The 21,597-nt window shown below is 51.5% G+C and overlaps 2 protein-coding genes across 5 annotated transcripts in view; one reads left to right on the top strand and one right to left on the bottom strand.

Annotated features, from left to right (window-relative positions):
• The window catches only part of LOC135921356 (collagen alpha-1(XVIII) chain-like), an 840,088-nt gene that overhangs the window by 227,438 nt on the left and 591,053 nt on the right, over window positions 1-21,597 (top strand). The window lies entirely within an intron of this gene.
• LOC135921355 (uncharacterized) lies at window positions 17,360-20,300 on the bottom strand. The gene has a single exon (XM_065455686.2). The coding sequence runs from the start codon at window positions 20,298-20,300 to the stop codon at window positions 17,454-17,456; it is 2,847 nt and encodes a 948-aa protein (XP_065311758.1). The 3' UTR covers window positions 17,360-17,453.

Here is a 21,597-nt window from a genome sequence, read left to right as displayed (position 1 = left end):
AATCTTCCGACAGCATTATTGACTTCGACTTCAGGTCGAAGATTTTTTTACTTCAAGAAGTCCATGCCAAGAATGACGTCTCGTGAACACTGTTGGAGGGTAACGAAGGTGGCAGGGTAAGTCCGGTCGTGAATGGTAATTCTTGACGCGCACTTTCCAGTCGGCGTTATGAAGTGTTCTCCAGAGGTCTGAATTTGAGGGCCTTCCCATGTAGTCTTAACTTTCTTCAACTGGGCGGCGATTTGTCCACTCATCACGAAGTAATAAGCCCCTGTGTCCACTAAGGCAGTAACTGCGTGGCCGTAGAGAAGCACGTCGAGGTCGGTGGTTCTTTGTCTGGCGTTGCAGTTAGGTCTTGGCGTCGGATCATGGCTGCATCGTGTTGAACTGAAGCTGCAACGTCGCGTCGTCAAGTCGTCTTTCGTCGGTGTAGTCTTGGCTTCCTGACTTCGTCGTGATGGCGGCGTGTCGTTATTATGTCGTCCAGAGGGTGTCTTCGTTGGCAGCGGAGGAACTTCGTCAGTTCGACGAACAGCAACCGCCCCTCCATAGGTTGCTGCTAGTAGTTTTCCGGATATGGACTCGCAGAGCGGCTCCCGGCTGGGCCGGTGTATGGTCGGCGTTGCGGCGAAAGGTAGCGGCCTGGTGACGGCGAACGGGACGGACGTCGAGGGCTCCACTGAGTGGCGGCGAGGTAGTCGGTGATATCGCTATGTCGTTCGCCAATCTGTGGTCGCGGCTCGTTAACTGCGAACGCTCGGAGTCCCATCTCCGGGTATGGGCATCGGCGGTAGATGTGCCCGGCTTCTCCGCAGTGATAGCTAAGCGCACGGTGGTCGGGGGTGCGCCAAACGTCAGTCTTCCTTGGAACTCCACGTGAGGTGACGGCTTGGCGTGCTGGCGGCGGGGGTGGTGGTGGACGAGGGAACTGTCTCGTCACTGGCCCTGCCGTGGGCGCGGAGGGGGAACGTGACGGTGGGCTACAGTGGCGTATGTCATCACTTGCGGCTGAGGCTGTAGTGATTCAGGGTTGTTGTTGGAGCTCCTGACGTACGGCGTCGGCAATCGAAGCCACTTCAGGCTGTGACGAAGGCCACAGCTTCTGTAGTTACTCCCGCACGACCGCTCGGATAGTCTCGCGCAGGTCGTCGGTTGCCAGTAACGCAACTCCAGTGTAGATTGTCGAGTTCGTGCGGTGCTGCAATTGCCGGTTCCGCATTTCCAATGTCTTCTCGATGCTAGTGGGCTCGCGAAGAAACTATTCGATGGTCTTCGGTGGGCTTCTTGCCATTCCGGTTAAAAGTTCCTCCTTTACACCACGCAGCAATAGGCGGACTTTCTTCTCCTCGGACATTTCCGGGTCGGCGTGGCGGAATAGGCGGCTCATTTCTTCTGAAAAAATCGCGGTGGTTTCATTAGGCAGCTGCACTCGGGTTTCTAGCAGTGCTTGGGCTCGTTCTTGGCGTACTACGCTTCTGAAAGTCTGCAGGAAGCCGCTTGGGAACAGGTCCCACATCGTTAAGGTGGCTTCGCGGTTCTTGAACCACGTCCTGACAGCGTGTTCCAATTCGAAGAAGACATGTCACAGTTTGTCGTCGCTGTTCCAGCTGTTAAATGCAGCGACCCTCTCATACGTCTTAAGCCAGATTTCCGGGTCCTCGAATGTTGAACCGCGGAACATCGGAGGCTCCCTGAGCTGCTGCAGCACGGTGGGGGACGCTCGGTCTGCCGTTGGGGTTGCCTTGGTCTCAATCTTCTTGGTCTTCTCAGCTAGAAGTCCGTGCTCCGGGGGCAGCTGTTGAAGACGGCGGCTAGCTCGATTGTCCGGGACTTCATTGGTGTTCCCTTTGCTGTCCGCGCTTAGATCACGGCTTGTAGGGGGCGTCCGGAACCTGAACGAAAAGCACCTCCAGCAGATGTCATGTGGTGGTGACCTTACAGTAGCAATACTGTGAAAGCTAACATTTATTGGGCGAACCTGTGCCCAAAAAAACAGGCTGCACTTATAGCACAACGATAGCGGCGAACATGGTCGGCGATCGTCGAAAAATCGCATCAGTGGGTCAAGCGCGTCCGCTTTCATACATCAGTCGTCGAATTTTCCAGAGTAATCGCTGGGACCCGCGTGCCTTCTACAAAGTTCTACATTATTCGCGTCGCGCACACATGGGATCAGGAGCTGAATCTTATAACGGTTCGAAATACGAACCGCTCGCTTCGTCGCTTGCGTCACTAAATCTTTCACTCCCAAGCCGGTGGTGGAAGAAGGGGAGGACGCGACCAATAGATGAGAGGGTGCCACCTCTATCGTGTGCGTCATTATATGACGTGCGAATCGAGGAATTGCAGAATGTTTCTGCTTGCTAAATAAATGTAAAATATAAATTAAATATTATACGCCAAGTTATGAAGTATAAACGTGTGGTGCCTGGCGTTTACGCAATGCAGAAGTAATTTATTAACGTCATTTTTTTTTCAATCTCAGCCGACAGGTGGTATAGCAAGCGTAAATACAAATACATTACGCTTGCAACGCTATGTCGCCTGTTACCAGGAGCTCGCACGATGCACACAACAGGAACACACTGCCAGCACTTTTAAGTAGCGAGCGGGATAAAACCGTGAACTGCTTCTTAGGGGCACCTTTAAGTTCCGACTATATCAATTTTCCTTCTTTTTTCGCCCTTCGTCATCGGCTCCGACATGACTCGCTCCCCGCCGCGCTGCTGCCATCCCTTCGATCTCTGCCCCACGGCGCGTCGCGTGATAAAAGCAATCTAACATGAAATCGAACATTACGGTACACGGGCCCTGCATTGCCTGCGCGAAGTAAAATCGAAGAGTGTGGTGCTGAGGGTGCGCGCTGTGCATGCCGTGAAATTGAGGAACAAAGTGTTGCACTCCCGAACTAGAAAAAGAAGGGCAGCCAAGTAAGAGATATACACAATATCTTCCCATCCTGACTGTAAGGTTTTATCAGCCGAACGAAGGAAGCGCTGAACCAGCCTAGTTTGAACCCTTCCGATTGCTGAACGGCAATCTGCGAGCTATTCACGCTGGCGATAGCACGGGGAATTCGATCTCACCTTTCAAATATCCCCTTGGCACTGGCTTTGAAGTGGAGGTCACGGGAAAGCTGACCCAGCCCTTCTGCCGGCAAACACAGTAAATGCGAGAGCAACTTTGTGGACAGTGTCGGCAGCAGAGGTCTAGGTCATTCCGATGAATGATTCACGTCTGACCGACCTCTGGGAGCTGCAGGCCGGTGGCGATGAACCGCAGCGTGCAATATTCTTTCCTCTGCGTGGAATGAGCACTGGTGCGGTTGCACCCGAGACTCCTCCATTTGATAGCGTAGCCTGCAAAAGGTCTATTTAGAAAGCCGGCAGGGGCGTTGCAATCATTATGCTTCATTTCGTCGAACGCGTATCGCACTTCCAGCCGTAGTTGATACTGAAAGAGCAACGCCGCAACGCCAAGCAGACAACGAAGGCAAGTAATAGCCTCCGAAGCAACCAACGCACGAGCGCGCTACGCCCGCGTGTCTCCGGGGTCGCGCGACCAGGGTCGCAAGCCCACAGCCAAGCCACAGCAGCGGAACCCAAAGCGGACTACAACTTCGCCGGTTCCTACTACCGGTTCGCTTTGAAGATGATTGACAGATGCGTGACGTATTCAAAAATTGCGATACCGCCCCGCTGCCTCTGACGACCTGTGACGTAATCAAAATTTTGGCCAATCAGGTGAGGCCAAAGGAACGGTTCCCCAACCAAATCGTTATAAGATTCGGCCCCAGATTACACAAGGTTCGGTCACGGGCAGCGGATAGAAGCATCGAAAACTTTCCAGAAACTTCGGATACATGCAGGCGCGTCCCGCGCTGTGCGATAACATTTCTTTGGCGGCGAAACGTGGTCGCCCGATAAAGATAAGTACACGTGTCAATATGGACACTCCAGGCGTATTCTCACCGCCACCATCGCCTGGATGTTTCTTACAAAGTCCAAGGAAATTGGCATCATCACCGCGCGCCATATTCTGCATGTGCGAGTGAAAGCGTGCGAGAGTGAGCCGACGATGGTGGCTAAATTTTGCGCGCTGAAGGAAGGAAGCGGGGAGGCATCGCGCCGCCTTCCGTCATGCGCAAGGCACCGGGAGGAGGGGGCGGGCTGTTCTACTCTGGCAGCAACTGCGTACGACCAATGCCTCCTAGATAGCACAAGGTTAGCTCACTTCGATCCATGACGTCATGCCACCTTGCCCAACTGCCATAGAATCTAATGTCGATGCTCCCGAGTAAGCCGCGGTGATTTGGCGTCAACGCTTTCGTCACGCCAGACTTGGCAACGGAAATTTTGGTCTAAGTAGCACGACGTCATAAAAAAGAGTGCGCAGGCCTGTTATCTAGGAGGCATTGGTGTCGCGGCCGCGCGTGGTCACGCAGGCCCTATCTTGAACATGATATGGGGGCACGGTCTAGATGCACCGACGGCTCAGAGCTTTGTGTCTGCTGTGTTCTGGCCGCTCGGTTTGTGCTGCAGCGATAGACAGCACGGAGGTCACATCGTTCGCTGATGCTGCCGTGCTTCCTCACGTCAGCGTCTTGATAGTTAGTGACCTTGGTCATCGAGCGTAATGTGTTCATGTTTGCCTTTGCTGACACCATGTCTGTTAATTTATTTAGTAAGCGAGTGTTTACAAGTTTATACGGCCGACAAAACTACTATCCTTAGTTATTATGGCTGTCTACTAATTTGTTGCGCAATTGATGCTTTGCCTTTGACAGATACGGCAATATTGACACGTGTACTTATCTTTATCGGGTGACCACGTTTCGCCGCTTAAGAAATGTAATCGCACAGCGCGGCACGCGCCTGCATGTATCCGAAGTTTCTGGAAAGTTATCGATGCTTCTATCCGGCTGTCTGTTGTCGCCGAATCTTGTGTTATCTAATTTCATCGCGTGACGCGAATGTTGTAGAACTTTGTGGAAGGCACGTGGGTCCGAACGATTAGTCTGGAACATTCGACGACTGCTCTATAAAAGCCGACGCGCTTGACCCGCTGATCATATTTTCGACGATCGCCGAGCATGTTCGCCGCTATCGTTGTGCTATAAGTGTAGCCTGTTTTGTGGCCACAGATTCGCCCAATAAAAGTTTGTTTTGTCGTTCACAGTATTGCTACTGTGTTCTTTGACGTCACGACCACGTGACATCTGGTGGAGGTGCTTGTGCGTTCATGTACCGAACGCCCCCGCAAAGCAGCGATACAAGCCCAAAGCCCGAGGATAAAACCAACGTCGCCCAAGACCAGCGTGCTAGCCGCCGACTGCAAGAACTGCCCCCAGAGCACGGACTTCTACCTGAGACGAGCAGGAAGATTGCCATCAAGTCCACCCCAATGGCAGCCCCAGCATCCCCCGCTTGGTGCAGCAGCCCAGGGAGCCCCCTACGTTCCGCGCTTCAACATTCGAGGACCCGGAAACCTGGCTCGAGACGTACGAGAGGGTCGCTGCATTTAACAGCTGGAACAGCCACAACAACCTGCGACATGTCTTCTTCGCATTGGAAAACGCTGCCAGAACGTGGTTCGAGAACAGAGGAGCCACCTTGGCGACCTGGGACCTTTTCCGAAGCGGCTTCCTGCACACATTCACAAGCGTCGTACACCGAGAACGAGCCCAACCACTACTAGAAACCCGAGTGCAGCTGCCTAACGACACCACCGCGATTTTTACGGAAGAAATGAGGCGCCTATTCCGCCACGCCGACCCGGAAATGTCGGAGGAAAAGGAAGTCCGGCTACTAATGCGTGGTGTAAACGAGGAACTTTCCGCCGGTATGGTACGAAACCCACCCAAAACCGTCGACGAGTTTCTTCGCGAGGCCACTAGCATCGAGAAGACACTCGAGATGCGAAACCGGCAATTCGACCGCCGCACCAACTCTACAAACTACGCCGGACTTCAATCCCTGGCCTCCAACGTCCTGCGCGAGGCTATCAGGGCCGTCGTACGAGAGGAGCTTCAGAAGATCTTCCCATCGTCGCAGCCTCAAGTGGCCTCGATCGCTGACATCGTCAATGACGAGGTTCAGCGGTCGCTTGGAGTTCCGGAGGTGCAACCCCAATTACCGCAACCCCAGCCCGAAGCGATGACCTACGCCGCCGTCGTACGCCGTCAAGTTCCCCCTCCGCGACCACGCCAGGGCCCTGCGACGACGCAATTCCGTCGTCCGCCGCCGCCGCTGCCAACACGGCGACCCGTCGCCCAGCGCACCTACGCGAGGAAGACGGACATTTGGCGAGCCCCCGACCACGGCCCGCTCTGCTATCACTGCGGAGAAGCCGGCCATGTGTACCGCCGATGCCCATACCGGGAGATGGGACTGCGAGGATTCGCCGTCAACGCTCCGCGCCCGCAGCAAGGTGAACGCCCTCGCGATATCGCCGACTACCTCGCCGCTACTCAGTGGAGCACTCGACGACCGTCGCGTTTGCCATCACCAGGCCGCTACCTATCGCCGCAGCGCAGACCATACACTCGCGCAGCCCGGGGCCGGTCAGCGAGCCCATATCCGGAAAACCAAAAGCGGCAACCGATGGAGGTGCGGTTGCTGTTCGTCGAACTGACGAAGATCCTCCGCCGCCGACGAAGACGACGAAGAAACCATCTCGACGAGCTAATGACGACACGCCGCCATCCCGACGAAGTCGCGAAGCCAAGACTACACCGACGGAAGACGGCTTGATGATGCGACGTTCCAGCTTCAATTCAACGCGGCGTAGCCGTGATCCGACGCCATGACACAACTGCAACGCCAGACAAAGAACCACCGACCTCGACGTACTTCTCGACGGCCACGCAGTCACTGCCTTAGTCGACACAGGGGCCGATTACTCCGTAATGAGTGGACACATGACCGCTCAGTTGAAGAAGGTTAAGACTGCATGGGAAGGCCCTCAAATTCGGACCGCTGGAGGACACCTCATTGCGCCGACTGGAATCTGCACGGCAAGAATAACCGCTAATGACCGGACTCACCCTGCCACCTTCGTTATCCTGGAACAGTGTTCACGAGACGTCATTCTCGGCATGGACTTCCTATACCAACACGGCGCAATCATAGACCTGAATTCGAAATCGATAACGCTGTCGGAAGATCAAGCGATACCGCCGGAGAGCTTTCGTAGTCACCACGCCTTGAATGTTCTCGAGAGAGAGAGAGAGAGAGAAACTTTTATTGACAAACGATTTACGTGCAATGGTTGGAGACCCTTTAGTCCAGGGCCCCGTTGGCCTCGGCCGCCAGCTTGACCTGTCTTAAGAAGGACTGCTGTCCCGCCAGGTCTGAGCTGGTTAGCTGTGCCTCCCATTGCTCCATTGTGTGGTGTGTTTTATCAAACGGGTGTGATTCACAATCCTAAGTAATGTGTTGTAGTATTGGTATGCCTCCGCACCACGGGCAGCGGGGCCTGTATCGAGTGGGGAACATGGCATTCTGTAATTTAAGGTGGGGGAATACACCAGTCTGAATTTTGCGCCAGCTGGCGGCTTCCTCTCCACTGAGTTGTGGGTGAGGGGGAGGGTACTCTTTTCTGGTTGCACGCTGATGAGCAAGAATCTCCCGGGCATTCGTTGGATTGGGGTCAATACAGTGGCTACCTGGGACCATCCCAGTCGAGTCGGCCCGGTTAATAATACCTCGGGCTAGCGAATCGGCCAGTTCGTTCCCCTCAAGGCCTGTATGACCTGAATGTTCTCGACGATCAAGTGAGCATCCCGCCTCACTCGAGCATTGTTATTTCGGTCGGCACCGAAACACCCGCTGACGTAGCAGGCGTCATCGAAGGCGACCAACGTCTACTGCTAGACCGTGAAATTTGCGTCGCAAGAGGGATCGCTCGACTGCATGGAGAGAAAAATGAAGTGTTGCTGACAAACTTCAGCCGACAGTTCAAGCACATCAACAAGGGCGCGACGATCGCGTACATCGAGGAAATTCTGGAAACCAGTAATGCGTTTGTCCTCTCGGATTCCGCCGAATCTACCCCGACGACCATGGTTCCCGAACCAGACTACGACATTAATCCAAGTCTCCCCGTGATTATGCAACAGCAGCTCAGAAGTCTGCTCCAACGATACAAAGGCTGCTTTTCGACGTCATCGAGGATTCGACAACCACCAGTCACCAAGCATCCCATAATAATCAAACACTGCGTTCGACCACTCCGCCAGAGCCCTTACCGAGTTTCGCCGCGAGAACGCGAAGCTATAAGAGAACAAGTCGACGAAATGCTGCGCTACGACATCATCCAGCCGTCGAAAAGCCCGTGGGCATCCCCTGTTGTCCTGGTGAAGAAAAAGGACGGAACCCTACGTTTCTGCGTCGATTATCGTCGTCTGAACAAGATCACGAAGAAGGACGTATACCCCCTCCCACGGATAGACAACGCTTTGGATCGGCTCTGCAACGCTAAATACTTCTCGTCAATGGACCTCAATTCTGGCTATTCGCAAATAGAAGTCGACGAAAGAGATCGCGAAAAGACGGCCTTCATCACCCCAGACGGCCTCTACGAGTTCAAGGTTATGCCATTCGGACTGTGCTCGGCGCCTGCAACGTTCCAGCGCGTGATGGACACGGTTTTAGCAGGATTGAAGTGGCAGACTTGTCTCGTTTACTTGGATGACGTCGTCGCCTTCGCCGAAAATTTCGACGATCACCTGAGGCGGCTTGCGACAGTACTAGACGCCATCAAGTCATCAGGGCTCACTCTGAAGCCGCAAAAGTGCCGCTTTGCTTGCGATGAGCTTCTGTTCCTAGTCCACGTAATCAGCAAATCTGGTGCCCGCCCAGACCCGCAAAAGACAGCTGCCATCGCACAGTTCCCGCAACCCATCGACAAGAAGGCAGTGCGTAGATTCCTTGGCATGTGCGCCTACTACAGGCGCTTTGTCAAGGACTTTTCACGCATCGCCGAGCCGTTGACACTTCTAACGAAATGTGATGTTGAGTTCAAGTGGGAAACGCCGCAGGCCGACGCATTTGAAGAACTCAAACGACGCATGCAGTCGCCGCCGGTGCTTGCGCACTTCGATGAGTACGCCGATACAGAAATCCATACTGACGCCAGTAGCCTAGGCCTCGGTGCCGTTCTAGTCCAGAGGAGAAACGGAGTCGAACAGGTGATAGCTTACGCTAGCCGGTCGCTGTCAAAAGCAGAAGGCAACTATTCTACGACCGAAAAGGAATGCCTCGCCATCGTTTGGGCTACAGCTAAACTTCGCCCTTATCTTTATGGCAGGCCATTCAAAGTTGTCAGTGACCATGACGCGTTGTGTTGGCTAGCGAATATAAATGATCCTTGAGGACGACTGGCACGGTGGAGCCTCAGACTACAAGAATACGACATCACTGTAACCTACAAGTCCGGACGAAACACTCCGATGCCGATTGCCTATCACGCGCACCCATTGACCCGCCGCCGCAAGATGACGAGAATGACGACGCCTTCCTTGGAATGATAAGCGCGGAAGACTTCGCCGAACAGCAACGGGCAGACCCGCAGCTAAAAGGCGTCGTCGAATATTTGGAAGGGTACACCGACGTTGTTCCCAGGGCTTTTAAGCGCGGATTATCTTCCTTCACGCTTCAAAACAATCTACTCGTGAAGAACTTCTCACCAGTCCGCGCCAATTACCTTCTTGTTGTCCCGTCAGGACTTCGTCCAGAAGTATTGCACGCCCTACATGACGATCCGACCGCTGGACATCTCGGATTTTTCCGGACACTACCGAGGATACAAGAAAAGTATTAATGGCCGTGCCTGACCGCCGACGTCGCCCGTTACGTCAAGGCATGCCGAGACTGTCAGCGACGCAAGACACCGCCGACGAGGCCAGCCGCATTACTACAACCAATCGAGCCTCCTTGCCGACCATTCCAGCAGATCGGGATGGACTTAATGGGACCCTTTCCGACGTCAATAACCGGAAATAATTGGATCGTCGTGGCGACGGACTACCTCACCCGCTTCGCTGAAACAAAAGCACTGCCGAAAGGTAGTGCAGCCGAAGTGGCGAAATTATTTGTCGAAAACGTCGTGCTGCGACATGGCGCCCCAGAAGTCCTCATCACCGACAGAGGAACGGCCTTTACAGTGGAGCTCACCCAAGCCATTCTGAAATACAGTCAGACAAGGCACAGGAGGACAACGGCCTACCACCCGCAGACAAATGGTCTTACGGAGCGGCTGAATAAGACCCTCGCCGACATGCTAGCGATGTACGTCGACGTGGAACGCAAGACTTGGGATGCCGTGCTGCCGTACGTAACATTCGCTTACAACACGGCGGTGCAAGAAGCAACAGAGATCACGCCGTTCAAGCTGGTCTACGGCAGAAACCCGACGACGACGCTCGACGCCATGCTGCCGCACGTCACTGACGAGCAGAACCTTGACGTCGCTACCTACCTCCAGCGCGCCGAAGAAGCCCGACAGCTCGCCTGCCTGCGGATCAAGAACCAGCAGAGGACCGACAGCCGACACTACAACCTCCGACGACGTTTCGTCGAGTACCAGCCCAGCGACCGTGTTTGGGTATGGGTACCGATACGCCGACGAGGACTGAGTGAGAAACTACTGCGACGCTATTTCGGACCCTACAAGGTCATCCGAGGTATTGGCGCACTGGAATATGAGGTCGTGCCAGACGGCATTTCGCATTCACAGCGGCGCCGCGCACGATCTGAAGTGGTCCACGGGGTGCGCCTTAAACCCTTTTACGGACGCTGACGAATTTATTTTTTTTTCTCTGTGCTACAAGGGTTTTTGATTATTACTTTCGTTTGTTCGCAGCATCGGGTCGATGCTTCTGAAGAGGGGGGTATTGACACGTGTACTTATCTTTATCGGGCGACCACGTTTCGCCGCTTAAGAAATAAAAACGCACAGCGCGGCACGCGCCTGCATGTATCCGAAGTTTCTGGAAAGTTATCGATGCTTCTACCCGGCTGTCTGTTGTCGCCGAACCTTGTGTTATCTAATTTCATCGCGTGACGCGAATGGTGTAGAACTTTGTGGAAGGCACGCGGGTTCGAACGATTAGTCTGGAACATTCGACGACTGCTCTATAAAAGCCGACGCGCTTGACCCGCTCATCAGATTTTCGGCGATCACCGAGAGTGTTCGCCGCTATCGTTGTGCTATAAGTGTAGCCTGTTTTGTGGGCACAGGTTCGCCCAATAAAAGTTTGTTTTGTCGTTCACAGTATTGCTACTGTGTTCTTTGACGCCACGACCACGTAACAATATCAAACCATGTCGCCGCTATCGGTTCAGAAAGCTGCCCGACATGACATTTCTTTTACTCATGAAAAACGTTCATCTACACAATGCAAGACCAACGTACAATTGGATGTTCACCATGAGAAACGGCGCTTGATGTCGGAGCGACGCACATGCCCGCGCCAGAGAGAAACAAATATAACAAGAGGGGACACTCGGCGAAAACTGGCAACAGCAAGTACGTCACGCTAGTATTAACGCCGACCTTTTGTGGCCTCGAGCATCGAAAAAAATGATTGAGAATGTGAAATGAGGTTAACAGAAATTGTTTCATTTTTTAAATCTTTCCGTGCAAAAGCAAAAATATCTGCGTATAAATTAAATTAGGCTTTGCGGCTTACTTCCGTCGCCTAGCGACAGGCGAATCGGCGAATGACGAGCCAGATGCTTGTGTCATTCGTAAGACACACCGCCGAAGTGAGCGGCGCCAGCCGCGCATTAGAGGGTTGGCCTATTTGGTCACCCGTCTGCCTGTTTTTCTATATTTGGATTTAGCCTGGTTTGGTGGCCTCCCGGTGAATTCTTGCGTTTTTTATGAACTTCAACATGGCACTACGGCACTATTGGGCTATGGCAAGGTGAGAAATTTTGTTCGACAGTCTGGGACGCATTTCAAGCAATGAGGCTTACGGCATGGCACCTAGGCTAGATTTATGACGCAGCTAACGAACTGCAGCGCGGCCGTCGAGGCGCAGTTAATTTGAAATAATGAATCGTACTTTGATATGTTTGCAACACTTTCTATGAGACCCATTATTATTTTAACTACTTTCGGTAGGTTTAGGGCACGCTGGTCGCACAGGATGCTGTGACGCAGTTCCGCGTGTACTGAATTTTACTGTGACAAGTTTTGGCGCTTTCTCTGACCGCCAACATTATTGTAACTAATTTCATTACTTTTTGCGGTACCTTTCGAGCGCAGTGGGCGCTCCTGGCGCTGTGATGCGGTGAGCGAAAAGCAGCTCGGCCGTGGTGCGCGGTTTCGCGCTTTAATACACTGACAAGTTCATGGCACTTTTTTCTCTGACGCCCAACACTGTTGAAAATTATTTTCGTAACATTTGTGTTATGAGGCCCGCTCGCCGCGCCTGTTGTGACGCAGCGAAAAGCAGCTCGGCCGTGGTGACAAAGATAGTTTGGCGCGTACTGAATCTTACTGCGACAAGTTTGTGGCAATTTTTATGCCCCCGCAACAATTTAAGTTTTCTTTCGGTACTCATGCTTGTCGAAAACCCGACGAGCAATAGCGAAGAGTGATAACCGGCAGAACGCGCAAAAGATAGTGCGAAGGGGCTCAAACACCAGGAACTAGAAACTCGGAAATTCTGTCTTATGAATGGCACCCACGCATTTGTCTTGAGTGCGAGCAGAAGGAATTCTGCGAGCGTCCAGCATACTCTGGTTGAGGGCCTCTGTTGTGGCCACCTCTGTGTACTCGTAGTGTACTATGGCGCCGGTTGTAGCCAAGTTCTGGAAACGCGCAGTAGCCCGTGTATTCGTGCTAATAAAGTGCGGGAAATAAGGCCTTGGAAGAGGGGAACGCTTGGAAATAGAATGTTTTCGTGGTATGTATGGTATTGTTTGGTATGAGTGGGGTAATTTCTACGCCGTGTGGGTAAAAGCGAACTGCTTTTGTTTTTAATGCTGCCCATTCACCACTTTCGCACACTTCGCCTCTACACGCATCATTCTTACATTTCAATACCAAAGTAACACTTGCTTGTAATTTAATTTTTCAGCTGACGTCATGTAGTGTAGCTTTCTACGGGTACTACTGCTGCTTACCAGGTGCCACAACGTTGGATGAATGCACAAAAAGCCCGCAAGGAGCATTTATATAGAATAAAATAAACATTTCCTCATTTCACAAGGCGTCTTGCGTCTTTATGAAATTGTATGGGGCATATATTCGATGGAGGCTTGTAAAGATCGTTCGCAATCAATTTTACTTAATAATAAAACGATTTCGCACGACGGCCGCAGCCGGTTGAGCTGTAGAAGCAAAAAGAAAAAAATCAGCGCAGCTGGTGTGACGCGTACCACCGAGCATTCAAAACTCGCGCGCACAAAACCGAAACAAGTGCGGTTCATGTATTAATGCCGACAGCTTCGCGCGCTGCTGTCAATTCGGTCACTGGGCTCTATATGGGAGTGTCCGCTCTTGTTCCCGTATGGTCTCCAAGCTGTGGGCATACACTCGCGCCCCTCGCTTTTATGCCGTCTTTGGTTTTTATTTCTCGTGATCTTCTTACAAAATCTATCCCATTAATATTGTTCTGTTCACAAAAGTTCGAACATAAACGCTGCAGGGGTTTATAATTGGAATACTTACAGCCGTATTACAGTCGCGAACACATCGTTTGTAAAGTGCAATACGTTTATTAAACGTATGACACAAAGTGTTGAAGGCTGAACAGTCTATGCGTTTACAATCATGCTCAAACTCGAGAAGGGCTCGTCGTATACATGAGTAGCTCCAGCTTACTAATCCAGGCCACCCAGATTTCAAATGTACGCCACTTAAAGCCTTATCGACCCCGCCCCCCAGTTTACAGCGTTCAACGCCAGTTGGCGTTGCAGAATGGAAACGAACGCTGCAGGCAGCACTCCTATATTTCTGATTAGAGGTCAGCAAATACCATGGAAGGCCGCCGACACAATTTTTGTGGTGGTTTATGCAGCGTCTACGTGCTTGAGCAAATCGAACGGCGCAGCGCGGATCGTAACCACCGGCATGGAACCTTAACCATGGCTTCTTCGACTAGTGCTTGACAGCAGGCTACAGTGAACATGGATACATCGATGCTGCCTGTACACTGCACATTCAGTGACCTAGTTTGTGTTCTGTCTAGAATTGGTGGTGGCCTCGACACGCTTACTTTCCTTGTGCGCGCCTGTTTAGGTGGCCATGTGCGCCTGAATTGCAAGGACAAGCTTCCCTACGCGCACTGCAATAACACTCACCGATGCCGCCACCTTGATCCGATTATGACAACGAAGAAATCTTTTCGCCGTTGAAACAAGGCGCAAGCTGCCCGTGCCGACTACGTAACAAAAATCGCGAACACATACACTAGCGAGGTGACCACGTGTTCTGTGGTTCTCGATAAGTGAGCTCGGGGCAATTGGTGGGAGAAGTTTCATGACATAAGTGTTTCTGGGAGAACCCACTAGAATTGAAGTGAATCCTGGGGTATAAGGTGGAAAAACCATGATTTGATTATGAGGCGCACCGGGATGCTTGGGGGACATTGGATTCATTTTCCACACCAGAGGATCTTTGAAGCTGCCAAAATGCGCGGGACCGGGGCGTTTTTGCATTTTGCCGCCATCTAAATGCTGCCACCATGGCCGGGGTTTGGTACCGGGACCCGGTGCTTAGCAGCGCAACACCAGAGCCGCTAAGCCAACGCGGCGGGTACCCGCTTTGAGCTTTTACTATCAGGCGCTAGAGCTATGCGCATGCAGGCGTATCAACAACGCTTCCGCAAACCTTTACTCACGATTTGTCTTTTTCTGCGCTTCTTCTTGCAAAGGAAATCTAGAAAAGTCTTTAAAATTTTTTCAAACGCACGTTTATGTGTTCCCCGGAGCGGCGCCTGCAGGGTGGAGTGCAGGCGTTCGGTGAGTTGCACCACCACGGATCAAAGTACGTGTAGGATTTAGACTACAATGAAACTGTGGGCTGGTGGGCGTATTTCAAAGGTAAGAATGCTTCAAGTGCTCGTGCACACCAAACAAAGACTACACCACTGGCGCCTAGCCCTGCGTGGATGGGCACGGGACGGCAAGAAGCAGAGACCTAGTGGTTCCATTAAAAGCCCCTTCCATTAGTAACATTGCTCCTTGGTAGCCGCCTGCCGGACACTTGCAGCTTATCTCTCTCACGCGCGCACACACGCACACACACACACGCACACACGCACGCACGCACGCAAACGCGCACGCACACACACGCTCGCACGCACACACACACACATACATACATACATACATACATACATACATACATACATACATACATACATACATACATACATACATACATACATACATACATACATACATACATACATACATACATACATACATACATATGTGATGTGTCAACAAGACAAAGGAAACTGTGGAAACCGCCGTGGGTGCTTCGTGGCTTTGGCGTTTCCTCGCTAAACACAAGGTCACGGGATCTAATCCCGATGGCGGCGGCGGAAATTGGATGGGGGAAAGATGCGAAAGCGCACGTGTGCCGTGCGCTTTCTACGCTACAAAACTTCAAGCGGTCGAAATGAAAACAGAGGCGCCTACTACGGCGGCTCTCATAATCATAGCGTGGCCTTGGCACGTAAAACCACACAAGGTAAAAAAACCGATATCTATATATTTATATATATATATATATATATATATATATATATATATATATATATATATAACCGAGAAGAAAGTACGTTAACCGCAGGGCCCGATTTTTATTAACCATAAGACGCCGACAAGCTATGACACCTAGGGAAATATGGTGGATATTACTTCTAGTTGCTAAATGAATTAAAGCAATGATAACTAAATAGAAATGGAAACTCAATTGGTAGAACTCAAATATAAGAGCATCGCACACGTAATACGAAGACATGAGATCGTTCCCCACCTGCGGCAAGTTGTTTTTTCATCCACTTTTATTGCCATTCATATATCATTTGTTTAATACAATTAGTAAGTGAAAGTAATTCCCCCTGTGTTTTCATTGGCGTGTCTGTTTGTTGGCTTCCATCAGAAGATTTTATATATATATATATATATATATAAACGAGAAGGGGGGTTAACCGAGGGACCCGATATATATTGGTCATATAATGAGAAGCCAACAAACACTGACACCAAGGACAACATAGGGAAAATTGCATGTGCTTAATAAATGAAGTAAAGTAACGGTAGATTAATGGAAATTAAAGTGGATGAAAAAACAGCTTGCCGCAGGTGGGAACCGAACCCACAACCTTCGCATGTCGCGTGCGATGCTCTACCAATTGAGCTACCGCGGCGGCGTTTCCCGATCCACTTTCTTGGGTATTTATGTGTACTAGTGGAACCCTGGGAGTGTTAGCCAGCGCCCCCACTCACAGACCTTGGCGGCGGACGTGGAACGTCTTTTTTGCCGCAGGCGTCACGAGAACGTGATCTTTTCGGGGTGAAGGCAAGTGGTCAATAAACCCACATATGCTACCCACATATGCTACCCACATATGGCAGCATATGTGGGTTTATTGACCAGTTGCCTTATTGACCAGTGACCATGATGTTCTTCATTTTACATTGTGTATTCCATCTACACGTGCACAAAAACGGCTCAAACAAATACGGTACTACAACTGTGGCAATTACGATGCTATTAACATTGAACTTTCCTCCTTCCTTGACAACTTAATTTCAACCTACAATGAGCAGTCCGTCGAAGAACTTTGGAATTCTTTTAGAACAAAAGTAGTTGATCTAACTAACAAATTTATTCCTTTACGAGCTGTTTACGACAACACTAACGCTCCCTGGTATAACAGATATCTCAAGCGGTTATCGAACAAAAAAAGCAGGCTGTTTCGTAGTGCGAAAAAATCGCCTAACCCAGAGAGATGGGCTGTATACAAAGCCGCTTCTACGGCATATTCAGAGGCACTGAAAACGGCGAAATTTACCTTTTTCCATTCAACGCTTCCGTCCTTACTCAAAACTAACCCTAAACGCTTTTGGAACACAATGAAAAGCAGCAATAACAACGACCTATCTCTCAATAACAATGGTGAACCAGTTCCGAACCATCTTTGCGCCTCAATCTTTAATGACACCTTTACAAACTTGTGCTGGGACCCAATATTCACTCTTCCTTCTCATCCGAGACCACATCTTACAGCAGTGGATCCCATCATGCTTGACCCAGCCGGCATTCGTGCTATTATTAACAGACTAAAACGATCATCTTCATGTGGTCGGGATGGCATCAACGAGAGAGAGAGAGAGACAACTTCATGTAGTCGCCTGCAGAACGACACCACGACTAAATGGCGCCGTGACGCGGGCCCTGACGTCTTCTCAGCGGGTGGTCTCTACTCAACTCCAGCGCGTGTTACTCCCGCGGTTGGTCGCCCTGGGGGGCAACGTTCCGTCGGTTTCGCTCGGCCTTTGTCTTTCAAGAGCCGCCGAGACCTGCTGGACGGCCCAGGTTTGGCTTTCGTGGTCGTAGCATTCCGCCGCAGCAGCGAGTCGCGGAGGAATCGCTGTACTTGTCGAAGCCTCATTGGGAAACTTGGTGCAATCCCATAGGATGTGCGTCAGGGTGGCCCTCTCCCGCTGGCACACGCGGCACACATCACTCACATATAATTTAGGGTATAGATGAGTCATTAATACTGGGGTGGGTAAAGAACCAGTTTGTAATTGTCTGAACAGCACCGCCTCCGCTCGGCTCAGCCCCGGGTGCGGGGGTGGGAAAGTCCTTCGAGCCAGGCGGTGGAACTGGGTAAGTTCGTTGAACGTCGTCATGCGGTCCTTGGCACTACACCACGTTGGACGGTCGGTTGCAGCGGCGCGGTTGGTTAGCGCTCGCGCCACTGCGTGTGCCGTCTCGTTGTGGTTATCGTGCTTCTCGGACGCATCGTTGCCCGCGTGCGCCGGGAACCACTTGATTCTAACACACCGATTCTGTCGTTGCAGGTCAGCCGAGCACAGAACGCGCACAGCCTCACCACACACTTTGCCCTTTGCATAATTCCGCACTGCACTTCGGGAATCGCACAACACCGTCTGGCACCCGGGGTCGGCAATGGCCAGGGCAATGGCCACCTCCTCCGCCTGACACGCCTCGCGGACCCGTAAGCTCGCCGCTGCCCTCGTCGCGCCGGACGAAGCCTCGATGACGGTAGCTACGAACGCCGCGCAGTCTCCCTGGTATTCTGCCGCATCTACGAACCTTGCGTGCTCGTCCTTGGCGTGAAAGTCGATGAGGGCCTTGGCCCTCGCCGCTCTTCTCTCCTTGTTGTACTCCGGGTTCATGTTTCTCGGGATGAGGTCCACCCGAATCCGGCGCCGGGTTCCGTCCGGGACAGAAACGTCGCTACTCGCCGCTTTCGCTCCGGGCGTGAAGCCCAAGTATTGAAGTATGCGCCTGCCGGCTTCGGTCATAGAGAGCCGCTCCAGCTGGGCGGTCCGTTGCGCTTCCGCAATATCGTCGAGGGTATTGTGTACCCCCAGGCTCAGGAGCTTGTTGGTGCTCGTACACTCGAATAGTCCGAGCGCCGCCTTGTAAGCTCGGCGTATCAGGGCGTCGATTTTATTCCTTTCACATTGCATCCAGTTGTGGAAGGCTGCAACGTAGGTGACGTGGCTAATTACGAAGGAGTGCACAAGCCGAGTCAAGCTTTCCTCCTTCATCCCGGCCTTGCGGTTGGCGACCCGTCTGATGAGACGTATTGCGTTGGTAATCTTGGCTGTAAGGCGGGAAATAGTCTCGCCGTTGCCTCGTCGCTTGTCTATGATCATGCCGAGCACCCGGATTTTGTCGACCTCCGGGATCACGTGGCCGTTCCTCGTCACGATCTTGATGGCCTCGTAATCCCTCGCTTCGCTCTTCTTACGTCTGACGTATTTCGGTGGCAACACCAGCAGTTCTGACTTGCTCGGTGAGCAGATCAAACCGGAACCGTTCAGCTGGTCTTCAATCGCATCGACGGCTTCTTGCAGCGTGCTCTCAATGTGACCATCGCTGCCTCCCGGAACCCACAGCGTGATGTCATCGGCGTAGATGGTGTGCCGGACGCCCTCGACGCGAGAGAGTCGCTTGGCCACCCCGATCATGACGAGGTTGAATAACAACGGCGAGATGACCGAGCCTTGGGGGGTCCCGACACTGCCGAGCCTCTTCTCTTGGAGCCGTAGATCGCCGGCGCAGAGCTCGGTAGTCCGTCCCGTCAGAAAGTCCTTGATATAATTGTATGTTCTTGCGCCCATGTTGAGTCTGGACACCTGGGCTAGGATTGCAGAGTGCTTCACCTTGTCGAAGGCGCTCTGCAGGTCCAGCCCCAGAATGGCCTTGTTGTCTTTCGTTAGGGTATCTTCGTCAATTATATCTTTCTTCAACAGAATCATCGCGTCTTGGGTGCCGAGGGAACGCCGAAACCCGATGATCGTGGTGGGGTATAGTCCCGACTCCTCCAGGTAATCCTGCCACCTACACATGAGGACGTGCTCCAACACCTTGCCCACGCAGGACGTGAGCGAGATGGGCCGGAGGTTGTCCGTGTTCGGCGGCTTGCCTGGTTTGGGGATGAGTATGGTCTTGGCACTCTTCCACTGCTGGGGCAGTGACCCCGCACTCCAGCACTTGTAGTAACCGGTGAGGTTTTCGATGGCCACATCGCTGAGGTTCTTGAGCGCTCTGTTCGAGATGTGATCCGGGCCGGCCGCCGACTTGCCCTTTAGTTGGTGCAGGGCCGCTCGCACCTCCTCGACGCTGATGTCGCGGTCAAGCTTCTCGTTGGCTTGACCGCCGTACTCAGGATGCCTTTCCGTGGGTGTAACCGGAAGATACTTGCTGTTTATGCGTCTGATTACTTCAGTTTCCCCGTTTTCCTTGACTGCTCTGTGAATGATCTTTGCGAGGCGGTCGCGTTGGTGGGACTTTGTTTTAGTCTCGTCGAGCAGATGCCGCATCAAGTTCCAGGTTTTGCCGCTATGCATCTGCCCGTCCGCAGCATTACAGATTTCGTTCCATTGTTGCGTGCAGAGCAGCCGACAATGAACTTCGATGGCGCGATTCAGCTCCGCCACCTTCTTCCTTAGGCGCCGATTTAGTCGTTGCTTCTTCCACCTGTTTAGGATAGATTGCTTTGCTTCGAATAAGTGCGCGAGGCGGCTGTCAACCTTGTCGACCTGCTCATCCGTTTCTATGATTTTGGTCATCAACGATAAATTCTTGCAAAACACTAATGAGTACAGCTCTATCATTTTGAATTACATTTTCACCAAATCGCTCAACGATGGATGCTTGCCCCAGGATTGGAAAGTAGCCAAGGTCATGCCTTTTTACAAGTCTGGTGACGCACACAACCCAAGCAATTATCGTCCGATATCACTAACATCTGTTCCCTGCAAAATATTAGAACATGTCATATTTACTCACCTAGTTGACTTCTTGGAGTCGAATAACTTTTTTCATCCATCCCAGCACGGTTTTCGTAAACATTTTTCTTGTGAAACACAGCTACTAACATTTACTAATGACCTTCACGTGTTCCTTGATGCCGGCCTCATCACTGATTGCATATACTTGGATTTTACGAAAGCCTTTCATAGTGTAAACCATGAGCTCCTTATACTAAAACTAACCAGCCTAAACATTGACCCTTTAGTACTGCACTGGATACGCGACTTTCTTTCTAACCGGACTCAATTCGTCACCGTGAATGGAACCGATTCCCTGGAGGCACCTGTTTCCGCCGGAGTGCCACAGGGTTCAGTTTTAGGCCCATTACTATTTTTGATTTATATTAATGATTTACCTACTAGCATAGCTTCTTCTGGCTGTCTTTTTGCGGATGATTGTGTTATCTACCGCAACATTTCTAATTACACTGACACAATAATCCTTCAAAGTGACCTAAATAATATTTCTGCTTGGTGTCAAACGTGGAAAATGGAGCTTAACATTCTTAAATGTAAATCAATGAGAGTATCGCGTAATAACATGCCTTGCCCAAACTACCTTCTTCACAGCACGGCATTAGAATCTGTAACTACCTATAAATGCCTCGGTGTACATATTACTAATGACCTTTCATGGAAGTACCACATCGAGCACGTAACATCAAAAGCCAATCGCATGCTTGGTTACCTGAAAAGAAACTTCTCTCTCGCACCTTCTTCACTCAAGCGACAGTTGTATATCACTTATGTCCGATCTAATCTCGAATATGCATCGTCAATCTGGGACCCTGGCCTTGCAACTCTTACTAATAACTTGGAGGCAATGCAGAATCGCTCAGCACGTTTTATCCTAAGTAACTATCATCGAACTTCCAGCGTAACTAACATGAAATCGATACTTAATCTGCCCCCGCTTGCAAATAGACGGAAACTATCTCGACTTGCATTGTTGCATAAGATCTATCATCATAATCACGTTCTTAGGACCCGTCTGATTAAACCGCCTAATTTTGTTTCATCTCGACTTGATCACAACCATAAAGTCCATGTCCCT

Source organism: Dermacentor albipictus, unplaced genomic scaffold (genome assembly GCF_038994185.2).
Source record: "Dermacentor albipictus isolate Rhodes 1998 colony unplaced genomic scaffold, USDA_Dalb.pri_finalv2 scaffold_12, whole genome shotgun sequence".
NCBI lineage: Eukaryota > Metazoa > Arthropoda > Arachnida > Ixodida > Ixodidae > Dermacentor > Dermacentor albipictus.
This window is presented reverse-complemented; position numbering and strand designations above follow the sequence as displayed.